Below are 15,873 nucleotides of genomic sequence, written 5' to 3' on the forward strand. Positions count from 1 at the left end.
GTTCCTGGGTTTGAACCCCACATCAGGCTCTGCTCTGACAGCACAGCACCTGCTTGGGATTCTCTCTTTCCCTCTCTCTCTGCCTCTCCCTGACTCACACTCACTCTCTCTCTCAAAAATAAATAAACATTAAAAAAAAAACGGGGTGCCTGGGAGGCTCAGTCGGTTAAGCGTCCGACTTTGGCTCAGGTCATGATTTCACAGTTCGTGAGGTCAAGCCCTGCATCAGGCTCTGTGCTGACAGCTCAGAGTCTGGAGCCTGCTTCAAATTCTGTGTCTCCTTCTCTCTCTGTTCCTCTCCTGCTTACACTCTGTCTCTCTCTCAAAAACAAAGACTAAAAAAAATAAAATAAAAACAAAAAACAAGAAACAACCCTGAAGGCTGCCAGGTGCACCTAGATTAGTCAGTCGGTTAAGTGACTCTTAATTTCTGCTTAGGTCATGATCTCAGGATCCTGAGATCTATGCCCAGCATGGAGCCTGCTTAAGATTCCCTCCCTCCCTCTCTCTCTCTCTATCTCTTCCCCCCACCCTCAGCTCCTCCCCCACACCCTGTCTCTAAAAGAAAAGAAAAGAAAAGAGAAAAGAAAAGAAAAGAAAAAAGAAAGAAATTTGAAGACTGCCAAACAGAAATATCTGGGAGGATTATTAAATGTTTGCAACTAATTTTCTTCACAAGTTTCATACTCTAAGAGAAATAAAGGTTGGAAACAGACTAAGCATTTCTAGTAGATTGAAAGAGAAAATTCTGTGCACGTGAGCTCGGTATGTCTCTCAGAAGTCTTAGGACCCACATGTTGTAAAGTTTAAAGGATCAAGCTAAGAATGAAGAGTAACATTTACACAGCAGTCATGTATCATTCAGTCAGTAGTGTCTCTTGTCCATGGCTAGGAGTGGAGTAAGTCTTTTAGATCCTGGCAACACTTGACGGGGCCGCAAATCCCCTGTAAAATGGCGTTTCAGTATTTCATCGTGGGACAACTCCAACATCATTTGTATTTCAAGTGAATTACAATCATTTCTGATCAATGAATTCAGTGTGTCCTTCTCTCTAGGCAGTGCCCAGGGACCTCTTAATAGCAGTCCAATCCCTAAACAGTGTGACTTCCAAAGGCAAAGTTCACACTTAGAAACTAGATCTACAACTGGAAGCACTTACTGATCAATACTATTTTCTGCCATCATAATCTAGATACGTGAGCAAAGAGAAATGAGGCTGGCTTTGCTGCCACATTGAAGAACAAGGGAATCTGAGTTCTCACTAACCTTTTTATCAACTTCAGGGTCAGCAGCGGGTTTCCTGGAGCAGGCCTGGTCTCCCTGCTCTTCAGAGTCTGTGTCAGAACACTCAGAGCTTCCAGCATCATCTGAATCAGAACAAGCCTTTTCCTTAACCTGATCTTCCAGAAGTGCAGGAACCTTGAAAATATTACAAAACCATGTCATTCGAGACCACTTAGTTATCTATTGTTAAATGTGTTAAAGCCACAATTCAGATTTTTTAGCCTTGCAGATATACACTGAAAAACAACATCCTATACTGAAGCATCGAAAACAACAAAACATCAGGGCAGAAGCTAGAAAACAGCCCATCTCGTAAGGCTCAAGAACATACCCAAATGAAGGAACTGGGGCTTTCCTGGGTGACTCAGATCAAAGACAGAACTGAGCTGGAATATCGAAAGATGTGAAATATAGATGGAAGTAAGAATTAAAAGATTTATTTGGATAATCTCACAGCTGTTTTCCTATGAATACGATTTCAAGCAACAATTTATTGTTAATCAAAAGGGAAAACAATATTTAAACAAGAGAGATTTTCTTTTCTGACGTTTAGAAGTTTTAGCAGAAAGCATTTTTAAAGAACAAGAGGTTTTCTTTTTATAATAAAAAGTAAACTTTAAAAGGGAACTGTACAAAAAGGTTTCCTAGCCAGTTTTAACAAAATGTTCCTGGCCTGGAATTCATGGCACAACAGCCCTGTAACACTTGCTATATATAACACACAGTGAGTATGTGAGTTTTCCTAATTTGATTCTTCCAAAAACAAACACACATCAAATTTTCAAAAAGCAAACTATGATCCTTCACATTTAAGCCTTTAGTTAAGAACATTAAAATAACAAGAACTGCCTTTATTTACTACTGCTTAATTAGAATTAATCTGCACCATCCTGAAATGTAAAACAAAATAAAACAAGACTTTTCCAAGAAAAAACCCCTAAGGAATCCAGCGGTATAAGACTGCTAGACTCATGAGGAGATTGCTCTTCAACAGGTTATAAAGCAGTAGGAGACCAGATTCCATTGTGTTTTGTTTTTTTTTTTAAAGCTGACTGTAAAAACATTAAGAAATACATGGCTATCATCAATAATTTCACAAATGAAGACCAGGATATAAAAAATATCACTGCCTCAGCAACAACAATAGAACAATTCGGAGGCAGAATGAGAAATAAACCGTAAATTCCCAAATTTCAGTCTTAGGATTAAAAGAATGAACACAAAAAGGGCATTTCTGAAAATTCCCATGAACTTGGAAAGGATCTATACTAATATAATACCACTGTTAATTTAATTCTAGTATACATCAAGTTTTACACCCTCCAAAGGAGTATTCACGTAAGTAAACAGCAACACATGTTCTCATACCTTCTGAACTCCTGACAAATCTTTCTTCATTCCCGTAACAGTTTGGTACAGAATCTTATAACCAAAGAGACAAAAAAGAAGAGTCAACATAAACCTACGCTGTGAAGAACACACCCTGTAATATTATGGAAGAACGCTGGGAGCTGACCGGTACCTTCTGTGATTATTAAAAGGAGCCTAAAATTTACCTCCTCTTAACACACAGTTTATTCTTGGTGGGAATTATTCTTGCCCACCAAACATAAGAGACATGAGCAAACTCTGGCCCACAACCTGCCCACAACCTACCCACAGCTTGATGGTTTTTACAGATGAAACTCTGCCACCAACCTGATGACACAAAACTCTAACTCTGAATCTCAATTAAATGAAATGTATTCTGCTCCCCCAAATAACTCCATTCTTCTCTCATTAATAGGAATTGTGATTAGTAGGAATTGATTATTATTAAAGAGTGTTTAATTTCATCAATAAATACTTGGGGAAATTTTTTCTTTGTTATATAATGACCTACATAATAGCCTCCAATTTGCTTCCTGGCCTGCAAAGTCAAAAATATTTACTATCTGGCTTTTTCACAGAAAAAAAAATGTTCCAGACCTTGAAACACATATGTTAACAGACCCACTATAATAATGATTTATAGCCTAGACTTAAACAGATATCTTCAATTTTCTGCAACTATCGTCTATTGGACTCAAATGTGTCATTTTTTCACAAATGCCAGTGAACATCCTTTACATCCAATACACAGAAAGGACCTGTTAATGCAAAGGGAATTAGTCATCTCACTAGATTAGAAGCCAACAGTCAAGAGGCAGGTATGTGACAGTAGCTTCCTCTGTAAATTTGCTTGCTATATACAAATCAAGCTACTCACATTGTCTTGTTGGGCATTCATGGCCATATCCTCTTCCTTCAATTTCATCATTATATCCACATCCCTCTCGTAATTTTTTACTTCGTTTAAGGTTCTAGGAATGTATGCTCGCTTAAACACCTAACACACACAGAGAAAAGTAAAACCAAAAGTGTTATTCACATGCTTCTCTCATTCACTGAGCATCCCACACCCGTCATGTCACAGAATCTATCGTCATCTACAACACTGATTTTCAGCCAGGTTCTCCGCACACACTGGTGTTTACATCTGCTGTGTGGTGTGCCAAAAGGAATTTGTTACTAACGATAAAATATGAAATGATTTGAAGTTACCCTTAAAATAACATCTCTCTCCCTTCATTTGCATTCTCAAAAGCTTTTCTGAGTGGGAAAGGAAGGAATGGAGTTGCATTAGCAAGTGCTGCCCCTGGTTATGCCTTACAAAGGAACATGTTCTTACATGGAAATATTGTCTGTCCTGTGCTATGGTGAAAAGGGTTCAGAAATGGTGATAAATATAGGGTGCCTTATAGTCATCCATCACACTAATAGCTGTGAGAACATGGATCACACTCACAAAAAATCCACTGATCTTCAAGGCTAAAACAATTTTCTTTTTTACCAGAAATATTTAAAATCTACAATGTTACTGAAATCAACATATAAATCATTTTAAAATTCACAGTCATGAACTGAAACAGGATTTTCCTTCTTGAGTCAGATGTTTCAATAGCTTCTTTAAAAATGTGCTCTATCTCAAGTATTATACTCTCTGCTTTCAAACTACACTACAAAGCTATTATAATCAAGAGAGTATAGCACTAGCACAAAAACAGACACATAGATCAAGGAAACAGAATAAATAAGCCAGAAATAAACCCATGCATGTAAGGTCAATGAATTTACAACAAAGGAGGTAAGAACACACAATGGGGAAAGGACAGTCTCTTCAACAAATGGTGGTGGGAAAACTGGAAGCCACATGCAAAAGAATGAAACTGGACCACTTTCTTACACCATTCACAAAAATAAACTCACAATAGAGCCAAGACCTAAATGTAGGACCCAAAACTATAAAACTCCTAAAAGAAAATAAAGGCAGTAAAGTTAAACAACAGTGTTGGCGATATTTTTTGGATCTGTCTCCTCAGACAAGGGCAACAAAAGCAAAAATATGCAAATGGGACTGCATCAAACTTAAAAAGCTTTTTCACAGCAAACAAAGCCATCAACAAAACGAAAAGGCAGTCTACCGAATGGGAGAAAATATTTACAAATGATACATCTAATAAAGGGTTAATATCTAAAATATGTAAGGAACTCCTACAACTCACCACCAACAAAAAAACAATCTGATTTAAAAAATGGGCAGAGGACCTGAACAGAGATTTTTCCAAAGACACACAGATGGCCAACTTACCCATGAAAAGATGCTCAGGATCACTTATCATCAGGGAGATACAAATCTAAACCATAATGAGATATCACCTCACACCAGTCAGAATGGCTAATATCAAAAATAAATCAGTGTTGGCAAGGGTATAGATAAAAGAGAACCCCCATGCACTGCTGGTGGGAATGCAAACTGGTGCAGCCACTATGGAAAACTATATGGAGGTTCCTCAAAAAATTAAAAACAGACCTACCATAAAATTCAGCAATTCTTCTGAGTATATAACCAAAGAAAATAAAAATACTAATTCAAAGAGATAGATGTACCCTATGTTCACTGAAGTATTATTTACAAAAGCCAAGATAAGGGAGTAACTTAAGTGTCCATCAACAAAGAAAATGGAGTGTATGTATGTATGTGGATACACATACACACACAGTAAAATAAAATTATTAGTAAAAAAAAAAAAAGAATGAAATCTTGTCATTTGTTTAGATAACATGGACAGACCTCAAGAATATTACATTAAGTGAAATAAAAGAGACAGACAAATACTATAAGACTTCACCTATATGTGGATTCTAAAAAAAACAAAACAGAAACTGACTCATAATATAGAGAACAAGGTGGTGGTTGCCAGGTGGGGAGAGGATGAGGGGCAGAGCAAAATACGTGAAGGGGATTAAGAGGTACAAACTTCCAGTTTTAAAATAAGTCACATATAAAATACAGCATAGGGAATACGGTCAATAATATTGTAATAACTATGTATGGTGACAGATGGGAACTAGACTTATTGTGGTGACCATTTAGTAATGTATATAAATGTTGAATCACTGTGCTGTACACCTGAAAGTAATATAATACTGCACGTCAATTATTCTTCAAGTAAATAGAGTTCTCTATCTAGAAAAATTGTCTCATAGGCTGCTGAGTGGAATGATGTAGTGAAATGTATTTATATAATCTGGCTCAGTTAAATTATGCACAAGGAAAACAGTCATTTGAAAACTGCTTCTCTCTTAAAATCAAGTTTGTGACCTAGCATGCCCTTAAAACAAATAAAAAACAAAACACAAATAAAAAACAAAACACAAACAAAACTCAGTGTTTCCTAAGCCTGTGAGTAGATAATAAATCTTACCTCTTCATCCACATGATCTTGGCTGGACCTTTCTTCCTTGGTCCTTTGAGATGCTATTTCCATGGCCTTGGAAAGAAATCAGAAGTTACTTTCCTTTATATTCAACCTATAGAAGATGCATCCATTTCTCAATTTTAGTATAAACCTGCTCTAATTTTTACCAGTATCACCTCTACACTTCTGAAAGAAAAGACTCAGTGACCTCTAGTGATACAGGTTAGCTCTCTCAGTCAGACCTCACCAAAAAGGCTGCGGGAAGCTCACAAGTAACAGAATAAATCAAACTCACCTAGCCTCAGGGGATCCCCACCCCTTTCCTTAAGAGTAAAACTACTTTTCCTAATTTTTAAATGATTAGCAAAAACAGTTACTAACAGAAAACTGAGACCCAAAGAATGAAAGACGTATTCTTTAATTCTTGAATAGTCAATGAAAGAAATGAAAGAGGAAAGGTGGATTGTCCTTTTGAGTATGTGTCTCTAATGCTGTGGAAGCATCAACCACCAAAGAAAGCTCTTTGAACAAATGATGACTGACACTAAGGTGACAGATTTTACAAGAGTCTTCTGGCTTGTAAAATTGGATTCGTTCTCTACTTAGAATATACAGGAAAGAGGAAAAAATTGTGGTACTAGGTTTTTTTGTTTTACATTCAGACACTAAAATTAGTGCTTAAGAGTTTAGAAATAAAAATGATACCATTTATCCAATTAATATATGCAATTGCTTAGTATGCACCAGTACTGACTGAGGGACAGGCAATACAAGAAGAGAACTCCTGTCCCTTAACAGTTCATGGTCTAGTAAAGGGTGACAACACTAAAAAGAACTTAATAACAGAATGCAGTACAACTACTTCTATTACAGGCTCACATAATATGGGAAATACACCCGTGGAAACAATGATTTTTGCCTGATTCCTCCTGGAGAAAGCTTTTTGAATTGAGCTCTAACATTCACTAGGCAGAGCAAAATGTGCAAAGGTAGAAATGGGAAGGCATTCCAAGGAAAGGGGAGAATACAAAAAGGGTATGATAAAACCTGGAAAACTGTTTCGGGGCATATATGCCATGTATTCAGTATTCTAATATTTAGAGGCAACGAAAGTAAAAACAGATACACTGAAATCAAAAGGGTGTGAACAAGAGAGGGAAAAGGCAGCCCAAAGAATGGGAGAAAGTATCTATAAATCACAGATCTGATAAGGGGTTACTATTCAGAATATATAAAGAACTCCTGTAACTCAACAACAAAAAACAATCCAATTTAAAAATGGGCAAAAAAGTGGATGACATTTCCCCAAAGAAGATCTATGAATGGCCAACAAGCATGTGAAAAAACAGATGCTCAACATCACTAATCATCAGGGAAATGCAAATTAACAACTATAAGACACCACCTCACGCTCACCAGGATAGCTGTTCCAAAAACAGGAAAACACCAACAGGAAAACAAAACCAGAAAATGGCGAGGATATGAGTATGTGGAGAAACTGGAATGCTTGCACAGTGTTGGGTGGCAATGTAAAATGGTATAGCCACTAAGGAAAACAGTGTTAAAATTAAAAGCAGAATTACCATATAATGCAGCAATTCCACTTTTGGGTATGTGCCCAAAAAAAATAAAAGCAGGGTCTTGAAGAGGTATTTGTGCACCCGTGTTCACAGCAGCATTATTCACAACAGCTGAAAGGTAGAAGCAACTCAAGTGTCCATCCACACACGAATAGATAAACAAAATGTGCTGCATGCCACGAATGAATCTTGAGGACATTATGCTAAGGGGATCAAGTCAGCCAGAAACAGAAACAAACAGCTTGATTCCACTTATGTGAGGTACCTAGAGTAGGCAACATCACAGACAGAAAGTAGGATGGGCTGTGGGAGGGAAGAAAGAGGAGTTAATGTTTAATGGGCACAGAGTTTCTATTTTGCACAAGGAGAAAAGTTCTGAGATGGACGGTGGCGGTGGCGGCACATCATTGTGCATGCACTTAAGTGACATGTACACTTAAAAATGGTTACAATGGCAAGTTTTATGCTATGTACGTTTTACCACACTTTCAAAAATTCTAGGATTCAGAAAGACCTCTGAGAAACAAGGGAAACACCAAAAGCGAACAGGTCTCTCACTAAACATTCATGAACTTTGGCAGTCTATGTAACCCTGCCCAATGCTTCATGTCAAGAAACCTGGCTTTCTCATTGGCCTTTTACTGTACTTTTGATTCCCTATCTGCGAAATCAGAAGGAAAAGGTCTCAGGAAGCTGTCAAAATGAACATATGCTAAGCAATCTGAGTCCCTAGAAGCGCCATGTAAGTGCAAATTACTATTGCCATTTTCTGCCCTTTCCCTTCCTCGCCCCATCTCACCTTTGAGAGATAAGCATCTATGTTCTCATGTGTAATGGATGGATCTGTGACAAATTCAAAGAGTTCCCGCACAGTCATCACGGCAACGCTGTGCTTCAAAAAGAAATCTGTTGGAAGGAAAATATAATGATAGCTTTATGAGGGAAAAGGTTTATTCCAACTACTTTACAGAGAAACAAAGAGATGAATAAAAATACACAATCTCCTAGCAAATGGTAATCGCTGTATCAAATGATTTAGGGCCATATCAACAGCTTAACAGTGCAAAACCACTATACAAACAAGCTGGCTGGAAACTCCAATTCCCACTCACCGTTGATATTGGCACAGTCTTTTCTCAAGAACTCCAAGGCATGTGGGTGGTCATGCTCCACGGACTGGGAAACATCAATGATGTACACACCTCCGCTATGGTACCTGTGGGCCAGACACACAGGGACTTGGATGCTACTACTTTCCTGCATTCCTTGCTTAAAAAATTCTACTTTAAAAGCAAGGGAAATAACCCATAAGATGAACAAGGTGGGTAAGGATAAGAGGCCGCTTGACTAACAAGAGATGAAAACCCAGAAAATTTCCAAAGTCCTAGAAGCCTGTTAATGATCAGATGGTCAATTCTGTGACTGTGGTCACCAGAGGCAGAGAACACATCCTATACTATGACCGCATGGAAGCCAACTTTAAAACTTTAAAATTTAAAAATGACTTCTTAGATTGGGATTTTATTTTTTTAAAGGACATGAAACACCACGCAGGTGGCTCCTAAAGGACAAAATGCACTCACAGCATGTTAAATTCACTGAGATCCGCGTGGACGAGTCTGGCGTCTTGATACATCCTTCTCACGAGTTGGATGACCTGCAGATACAACTCCCGAGCCTTGGATTCTGAGAGCTGGACGTTTTTCAACAGTGGCGCTGGCCTTGAATAAAAATCAAATGAACTAAGATAAAATGCCCCAGAACAAGTTTTCCTGCTTTAGACTACATTGCTACATGCACTTCTTTTCGACAACTCATCGCTGAACAATTTGGCTCATGACAGATGTACCATTTCAATAAGCTGTCAAGAAACAAGTGCTCTTGCAGCCTACTATACAAAACATTTCTCAGAAACAGGGTGAACTTTGTTATTCTGAAGCATTTGGGGACTTAAAAAAGGTAGAATAAATTAACTCTATGCACTCATACAGTAAAAAAAAATCCTATGAAATACTTCAAGATAAAAGGAGCTATTTAAATGGGAAATATTTATACACTGTATACTTCAAAGCACTTAAAAATACCATTCTGAGCATGTAATTATTAGGCCTTCTACGTACTCACATGTCATCTTTACCAATGAAACCCATGACAAGAACATGACTTCTTAGCAGGATAGGTTCTGGGCATGGGATCTGTGCGGTGTTTAGCCTGTGATATTCAAACAGGTAAAAGGACGAGTGAGAAGGTGACACAGCATCTAAAGCAAATTATAATGGCTACAGAAGATTAGTATCACTGTTAGGAGGCAGCGCCAGCATGTTTCAACTGTATTATTGTTTGTCATAAACTCTAGGGCCCCAGTGATTTTCAGGTGACACCATGATGCACGACGAAGAATGACACGACACTGGCAATTCAACTACTCACAGTCTCTAACACTCGGTCCCATTCCAGAGATGTTAACCTGTCAAATGTACATCTCAGAATTGATGAGATACAGCAGGTATGTCTTTTCAGCTGACTAGCTAAACAATGATTAATAAAAACAGTTGGACTCAGGGTGCCTGGCTGGCTCAGTTGGTACAGCATGCGATTCTCGATCTCAGGGTCATGAGTTTGAGCCCCATGTTGGGCACAGAGTCTACTTACAAAACAAAACAAAACAAAACAAAACAAAACAAAACAAAACAAAACAAAACAAAACACAGTTGAACTCATACCTAACATCTAGCTAGCTAACTGAACACAGGAAGATTTCAGAAGGACTTTCAAAATAAGGATTTAATACTAAAGTATCCAATGTATGTTACCTCTGTATGGCACATACAAAGTTAAAAGTTATTTGAAAGAGAAAAAAATACTTCAAATTTTTTGAAAACCTTCATCTCAGCTAAGCAAGTTGCCTTCACTTGATATAAAAGGATCAGCACAAAGAATAATACATAAACATGTCCAAAACTGGAAAGAAAGAGGAGGGGTGCCTGGGTGGCTCGGTTGGATAAGCATCCGACTTCAACTCAGGTCATGACCTCGTGGTTTGTGAGTTTGAGCCCCGTGTCGGGCTCTGTGCTGATAGCTCAGAGCCTGGAGCCTGCTTCAGATTCTGTCTCTCCCTCTTTCTCTGTCCCTCCCTTGTTTAGGCTCTCTCTGTCTCTCTCTCTAAATAAACATTAAAAATTGTTTTAAAAACAACTGGATAGAAATAAGAAAAAGAAACTATAATAGAGTTTAGGACCTAGCAAAACTGTCTAAACTCCAATACCTATGACAAAATAACCCATCAGTCTCAGCACCAGATTGTGTTACTTCCCTGTTTAAAATCTTGCAACAGCCACTCTGGAAAATAGTATGGAGCTTCCTCAAAAAAGTAAAAATAGAACTACCCTACGACCCAGCAATTGCACTACTAGGTATTTATCCAAAGGATTAAAAAAAAAATGATTTGAAGGGGTACACGTACTCCAATGTTTACAGCAGCACTATCAACAATAGCCAAATTATGCAAAGAGCCCAAATGTCCATGAACAGATGAATGGATAAAGATATGATATATATAAAATGGAATAGTACTCAGTGATGAAAAAGAATGAAATCTTGCCATTTGCAACAACGTGGATGGAACTAGAGTGTATTATGCTAAGCGAAATAAATCAGGCAGAGGAAGACAAATATATGATTTCATTCACATGTGAAATTTTAGAAACACAACAGATAAATATAGGGGAAGGGAAGGAAAAATAAGATAAAAACAGACAGATAAACCATAAGATTCTTAAATACAGAGAACAAACTGAGGGTTGCCGGAGGGCACTGGGTGGGTGGATGGAGCCAAATGGGCAATGGGTATTAAGGGGGGCACTTGGGGTGAGCACTGGGTGTCACATGTAAGTGATGAATCACTGATTCTACTCCTGAAACTAATACTACGTTATACGTTAACTAACTTGAATTTGCATAAATAAATTAGGGGTGCTTGGGTGGCTCAGTCGGTTAAGCAACTGACTTCAGCTCACATCATGATCTCATGGTTTGTGAATTCAAGCCCCACATTGGGCTCTCTGCTGTCAGCATAGAGCCTGCTTCAGATCAATCCTCTGTCTCCTTGTCTCTCTGCCTCTCCCCACTTGCGCTCTCTCTCAAAAATAAACATTAAAAAAATAAATAAATAAAATAAAGTCCTGCAACAGCCCCCTATCATCCTCCGTATAAATTCTAAATGCTTTCACATGGTTACCAAGGTGCTTCAAACGACTCACCCTTGCTGAATAAATGTAAATTTTTCTATAATGGATTCTCAAAACAGAGAAGATAAGGTAGTTTCTATTTGCCCAGAAGTTGGTTTCTTTTGCATACCTCAGATCTAACACAACTGAACAGCACTATGAGTCCCCACCTTTACACAGAACCACACTGGGATTTGTCAGCAAGAAGGAGCTGGGGCCAGTATGCCTGGCACAGCACAGACACCCGCCCTCGAGAGTCACCTGATTAAGTTCCTCATTTCTTTTTCTGCCCAAGTTTTCACCATCTTTCTGGGGTTTCCTTTACAATAGCCATGACGAAATCTTGAACAAGAAAAACACTTGTTATTGTAATCGTTCTATTATTCTAGTTTTTATTTTTTTAGGATATAGAAATCAGGCCACTGGAAAAAGAATCTGAGCTCACTCACCTGAACTCCCCGCTTACATACTTATCCCGATCTTTGAACACCAAAATAGAAGTTTTGTAAATTTTGATTGCTCTGCTGTCTCCATTTGCTGTGCTAGCGTGGTACACATTAGCCTATTTTGCATCAAAAACAAAATAAGTTTGTATAAAATAACAAAAGTATTTTAATTTTCAACTGTTTGATTCTATCCTCAAAAGTCAAAAAAACAAAGTCAAGTGAACTGAAGTAGCATGTAGAAGAAACATCATCTTTTGAATACATCAATTAAAATATGAAACAATCATACCAAAAGGTACAGTAAGTAGATTTACATATAAGATCCAATTTATAATTAAGCATGAAGCAGTTTCAAACATCCTTGCATCTCAAGTATGTGAAAAATATTTCAAGACATTCTTACATCTCATGATTTATAAACTGAATTTTACTGAGGGCTGCTTCCCATAGAATGAGTTGCTAATTTACAAATGCCATGTCTGTCTGTCTCCATATCCACGTACAAAGAAAAACTGAGAAAGAGATTTGCTTATCCACAGAAACTAGACTATAAGCCCCTCCTCCCATAGTAACTATGTGGCAAGGACTGGGGCCTGCAGTAATCTGACCACTTATGCCTACCCTGGGCACTACCTGGACTCAGTGATCCAGTACAGCAACGATAGTGAAAAGGCCGATTTATGTGCACAACTTCCTACCTAGCCATAAATATTAATAAAGCTGTTTTTACAAACACTAATTAAACTATCCTGACTTGTGCATGCTTTTTTTTTCTTTTCTTTTAAAGGCACCATTTATTTACTACGTGCCTTAGTTTCATTTGGTATCTGAAATAAGAAAACTAACATGAAAACATTCAGGCATCCAAAGAAAAGCTCACTTCTTTTCCCGTGCTAATGCAGCCATTTATCTCTGATATGATTCCTCTAGTCAACATCTTGAATAGTATCATTCGTGTTCTAGGATCCAACACCTAAAAAAATGCAAAAAATAGAAAGTTCAGAAAGATAGTATCAAGTATTTCTCATTGAAGCACCTGACCATTAATAAACTGAAGAGCTTAAATACTATGCTATTCTGGCTGACTGACAGTCTCAATTGTGGTGTTTTTATTTATTCTGATTTTTAGTAAATAAAATACGACACGAAGGCCAAAGGAACAAGAGACAAACCAACAAGTTCGTTCAGACACAGAAGTCAAAGTCTACCAAGTTCAAAAGAAGCAGAAATGGACTCTAGATTGATATTAGCTAATAGAATATATAATGCAAGCTGCATAGCAGTTTCACATTTTCTAGTCACACTAAAAGCAGCAAAAAGTAGCAGGTAAAATTAATTTTGATATACTTTATTTAATGCAATCTATCTAAAACACTATCAATTTCAACATGTAATCAATATAAAAAGTTATCAGTAAGAGATTTAACATTTTTTTTTTACACCAAGTCTTCAAAATCTGGTTTATGTTTATAGCACATGTCAATCCAGACTAGCTACGTTTCAAGTGTTCAGTGGTCACTGTACTGGATTTGCAACTTTAAACTGGGGTCAGCACCCTACAGCACAGAAGTCAAATCCAGGCCACGGCTTTTTTTTCTGCAGCCTGCAAGCTAGGAATGGTCTTTACATTTTAAAAGTTGCTTAAAAAAAAAAAAATTGTGAGCCACAGTGCTTGAAATATTTATTATTTAACTCCTTATTTATTATTAAAAAAAAATTTTTAACGTTTACTTTTGAGAGAGAGTTAGAGCGTGAGCAGGGGAGGGGCAGAGAGGGAGGGAGACACAGAATCTGAAGCAGGCTCCAGGCTCTAAGCTGTCAGCACAGAGCCCGATGGGGGACCCATGGACCATGAGATCATGACCTGAGTAGAAGTCGGACACATAACCAACTGAGCCACCCAGGCACCCCATTTATTTTTTATTTGAGAGAGAGAGAGCAAGAACACGCGCACACACGAGTGGGTGGTTGGGGAGGGATGGGACAAGGGAGGTGAGGGAGAGAGAGAATCTCAAGCAGGATCTGCACTGAGTATGGAGCATGACCAATGTGGGCATAACCTGAGCTGAAATCAAGAGTTGGATGCTCAACCAAGCCACCCAGGCGCCCCTATTATTTAACCCTTTAAAGAAAGAGTCTGTGCACCTCTGCTATAGATGAGTAAATCAGGGAAAGGGTCTCTTTCAAAGTTAGAGCAATCAATCTTGAGTAAAAAGGATCCCAAAGTCCTCTTTAACAGAAAGCAAGGAATTTAAAGCCTGGTCTCATCCATGCCTGAACTCAACCAGCCAGATATTTACATGCAATTTCAAGGGACACTCACAGCAGCCCCTCCAGCTCCACAGAGAGAGACAGTGTGAAGTGGCCAAATCTAACTATACTTTAGGGTCTATCCTTCAGTGATGCAGCCACAGTCATACCAGAAACCTAGGGTTAATAAAAACAAAACAACCCTGGAAAGACTACAGGACAAAAAGCCAAACTGCAACTATGGCAACTAGAGAGGAATGAAAGGGAATCGGGCTAACGGGCCCTAACTGACATTCCCACTTCACTGCACAGGTCAGCAGAGGGAAGCGGCGCGCTGAGAATCCAGGCAGACACCTGTGTGGCTGCAAAACTGGGAGGAAGCCAAGGCAGGGGTGTAGGAGGAGCAACGTACCAAAATGGCTTAAAAACAAAATAGGGAAGAGAAACAGGAGAATGGAATAAACTTTACAAATACATATTTAAAAAGACAGCTTAAGACCAAGATATACATTGTTAATTCAAAATTAATTTTGAAAAAGGGGGAAAAAAGGATTTCTTGCCTTTGTTATTTTAGGGTGTTTGAAAATTATGGCTGCCTCACCTCTCTCAGCTGGACTATACGCTTTGTTTCCAACCACACACACACACAAAATAAATGAGAGGACAAGGAAGACACAGATCTCAGACCCACTCCTGCCCAACTACAGGTGGAATTCTTCAACTGCACAAATGGTTCTGGAGCTCAGGTTGGGTGTTACTCTGCTGGGGACTGAGGTGGCTAGTAGCAGGGGGTTCACATCTTGTATCAAGGATCTGGGGATCACAGGGGCTACTATTCCAAAATGTTTGTGCCTCTGTGTAGGGGTGAGAAGGGTGGTAGATAGCAGTAACAATGTTCTGACCCTTTTTACCACCTTCACGTCAAAAATCGGAGCCAATGCTAACTTCCAATTCACAACTCTCTACATATGGGAAAATTAGGAAAAATTTCCCCCATTCTTGAACAGAAAGAATAAAACCAGCATAATGTCTAAACCAAGTAAGGGATTTCTAGTGAAAATCTGAAGGCATTGCCCTATCCCTTCACTTTGTGACAGGTACCTTCTAATAAAGCTCACAAAATTCCTGCACATCTTAAGACAAAAGATTTCTGGACTTCCAGTAAATTCTGCATCCTCATAGAAGATGAAAACACCGCATGGTGGCCACAGAGGGGGGCATGACTCTAAGTTATCTATTATCAATAAAACAAAATGTAGACTTTTTTTTTTTTTTTAACGTTTATTTATTTTTGAGACAGAGAGA

General features: G+C 38.4%; 1 protein-coding gene across 2 annotated transcripts in view; it reads right to left on the minus strand.

The window, feature by feature from the left end:
- Window positions 1-15,873, minus strand: part of RIOK1 (RIO kinase 1) — a 29,876-nt gene that overhangs the window by 5,757 nt on the left and 8,246 nt on the right. For both annotated transcript variants that reach the window (XM_007073121.3, XM_007073122.3), the window contains exons 6-16: window positions 13,199-13,291; window positions 12,322-12,434; window positions 12,134-12,214; window positions 9,771-9,857; window positions 9,230-9,367; window positions 8,759-8,862; window positions 8,446-8,552; window positions 6,073-6,138; window positions 3,534-3,653; window positions 2,654-2,707; window positions 1,268-1,420 (exon numbers count right to left, since the gene is read on the minus strand). In XM_007073121.3, the coding sequence (XP_007073183.1) occupies window positions 1,268-1,420; window positions 2,654-2,707; window positions 3,534-3,653; window positions 6,073-6,138; window positions 8,446-8,552; window positions 8,759-8,862; window positions 9,230-9,367; window positions 9,771-9,857; window positions 12,134-12,214; window positions 12,322-12,434; window positions 13,199-13,291 (1,116 nt within the window). The remainder of the gene's footprint in view (window positions 1-1,267; window positions 1,421-2,653; window positions 2,708-3,533; window positions 3,654-6,072; window positions 6,139-8,445; window positions 8,553-8,758; window positions 8,863-9,229; window positions 9,368-9,770; window positions 9,858-12,133; window positions 12,215-12,321; window positions 12,435-13,198; window positions 13,292-15,873) is intronic.

The sequence above is a fragment of the Panthera tigris genome, chromosome B2 (assembly GCF_018350195.1).
Source record: "Panthera tigris isolate Pti1 chromosome B2, P.tigris_Pti1_mat1.1, whole genome shotgun sequence".
Taxonomy (NCBI): domain Eukaryota; kingdom Metazoa; phylum Chordata; class Mammalia; order Carnivora; family Felidae; genus Panthera; species Panthera tigris.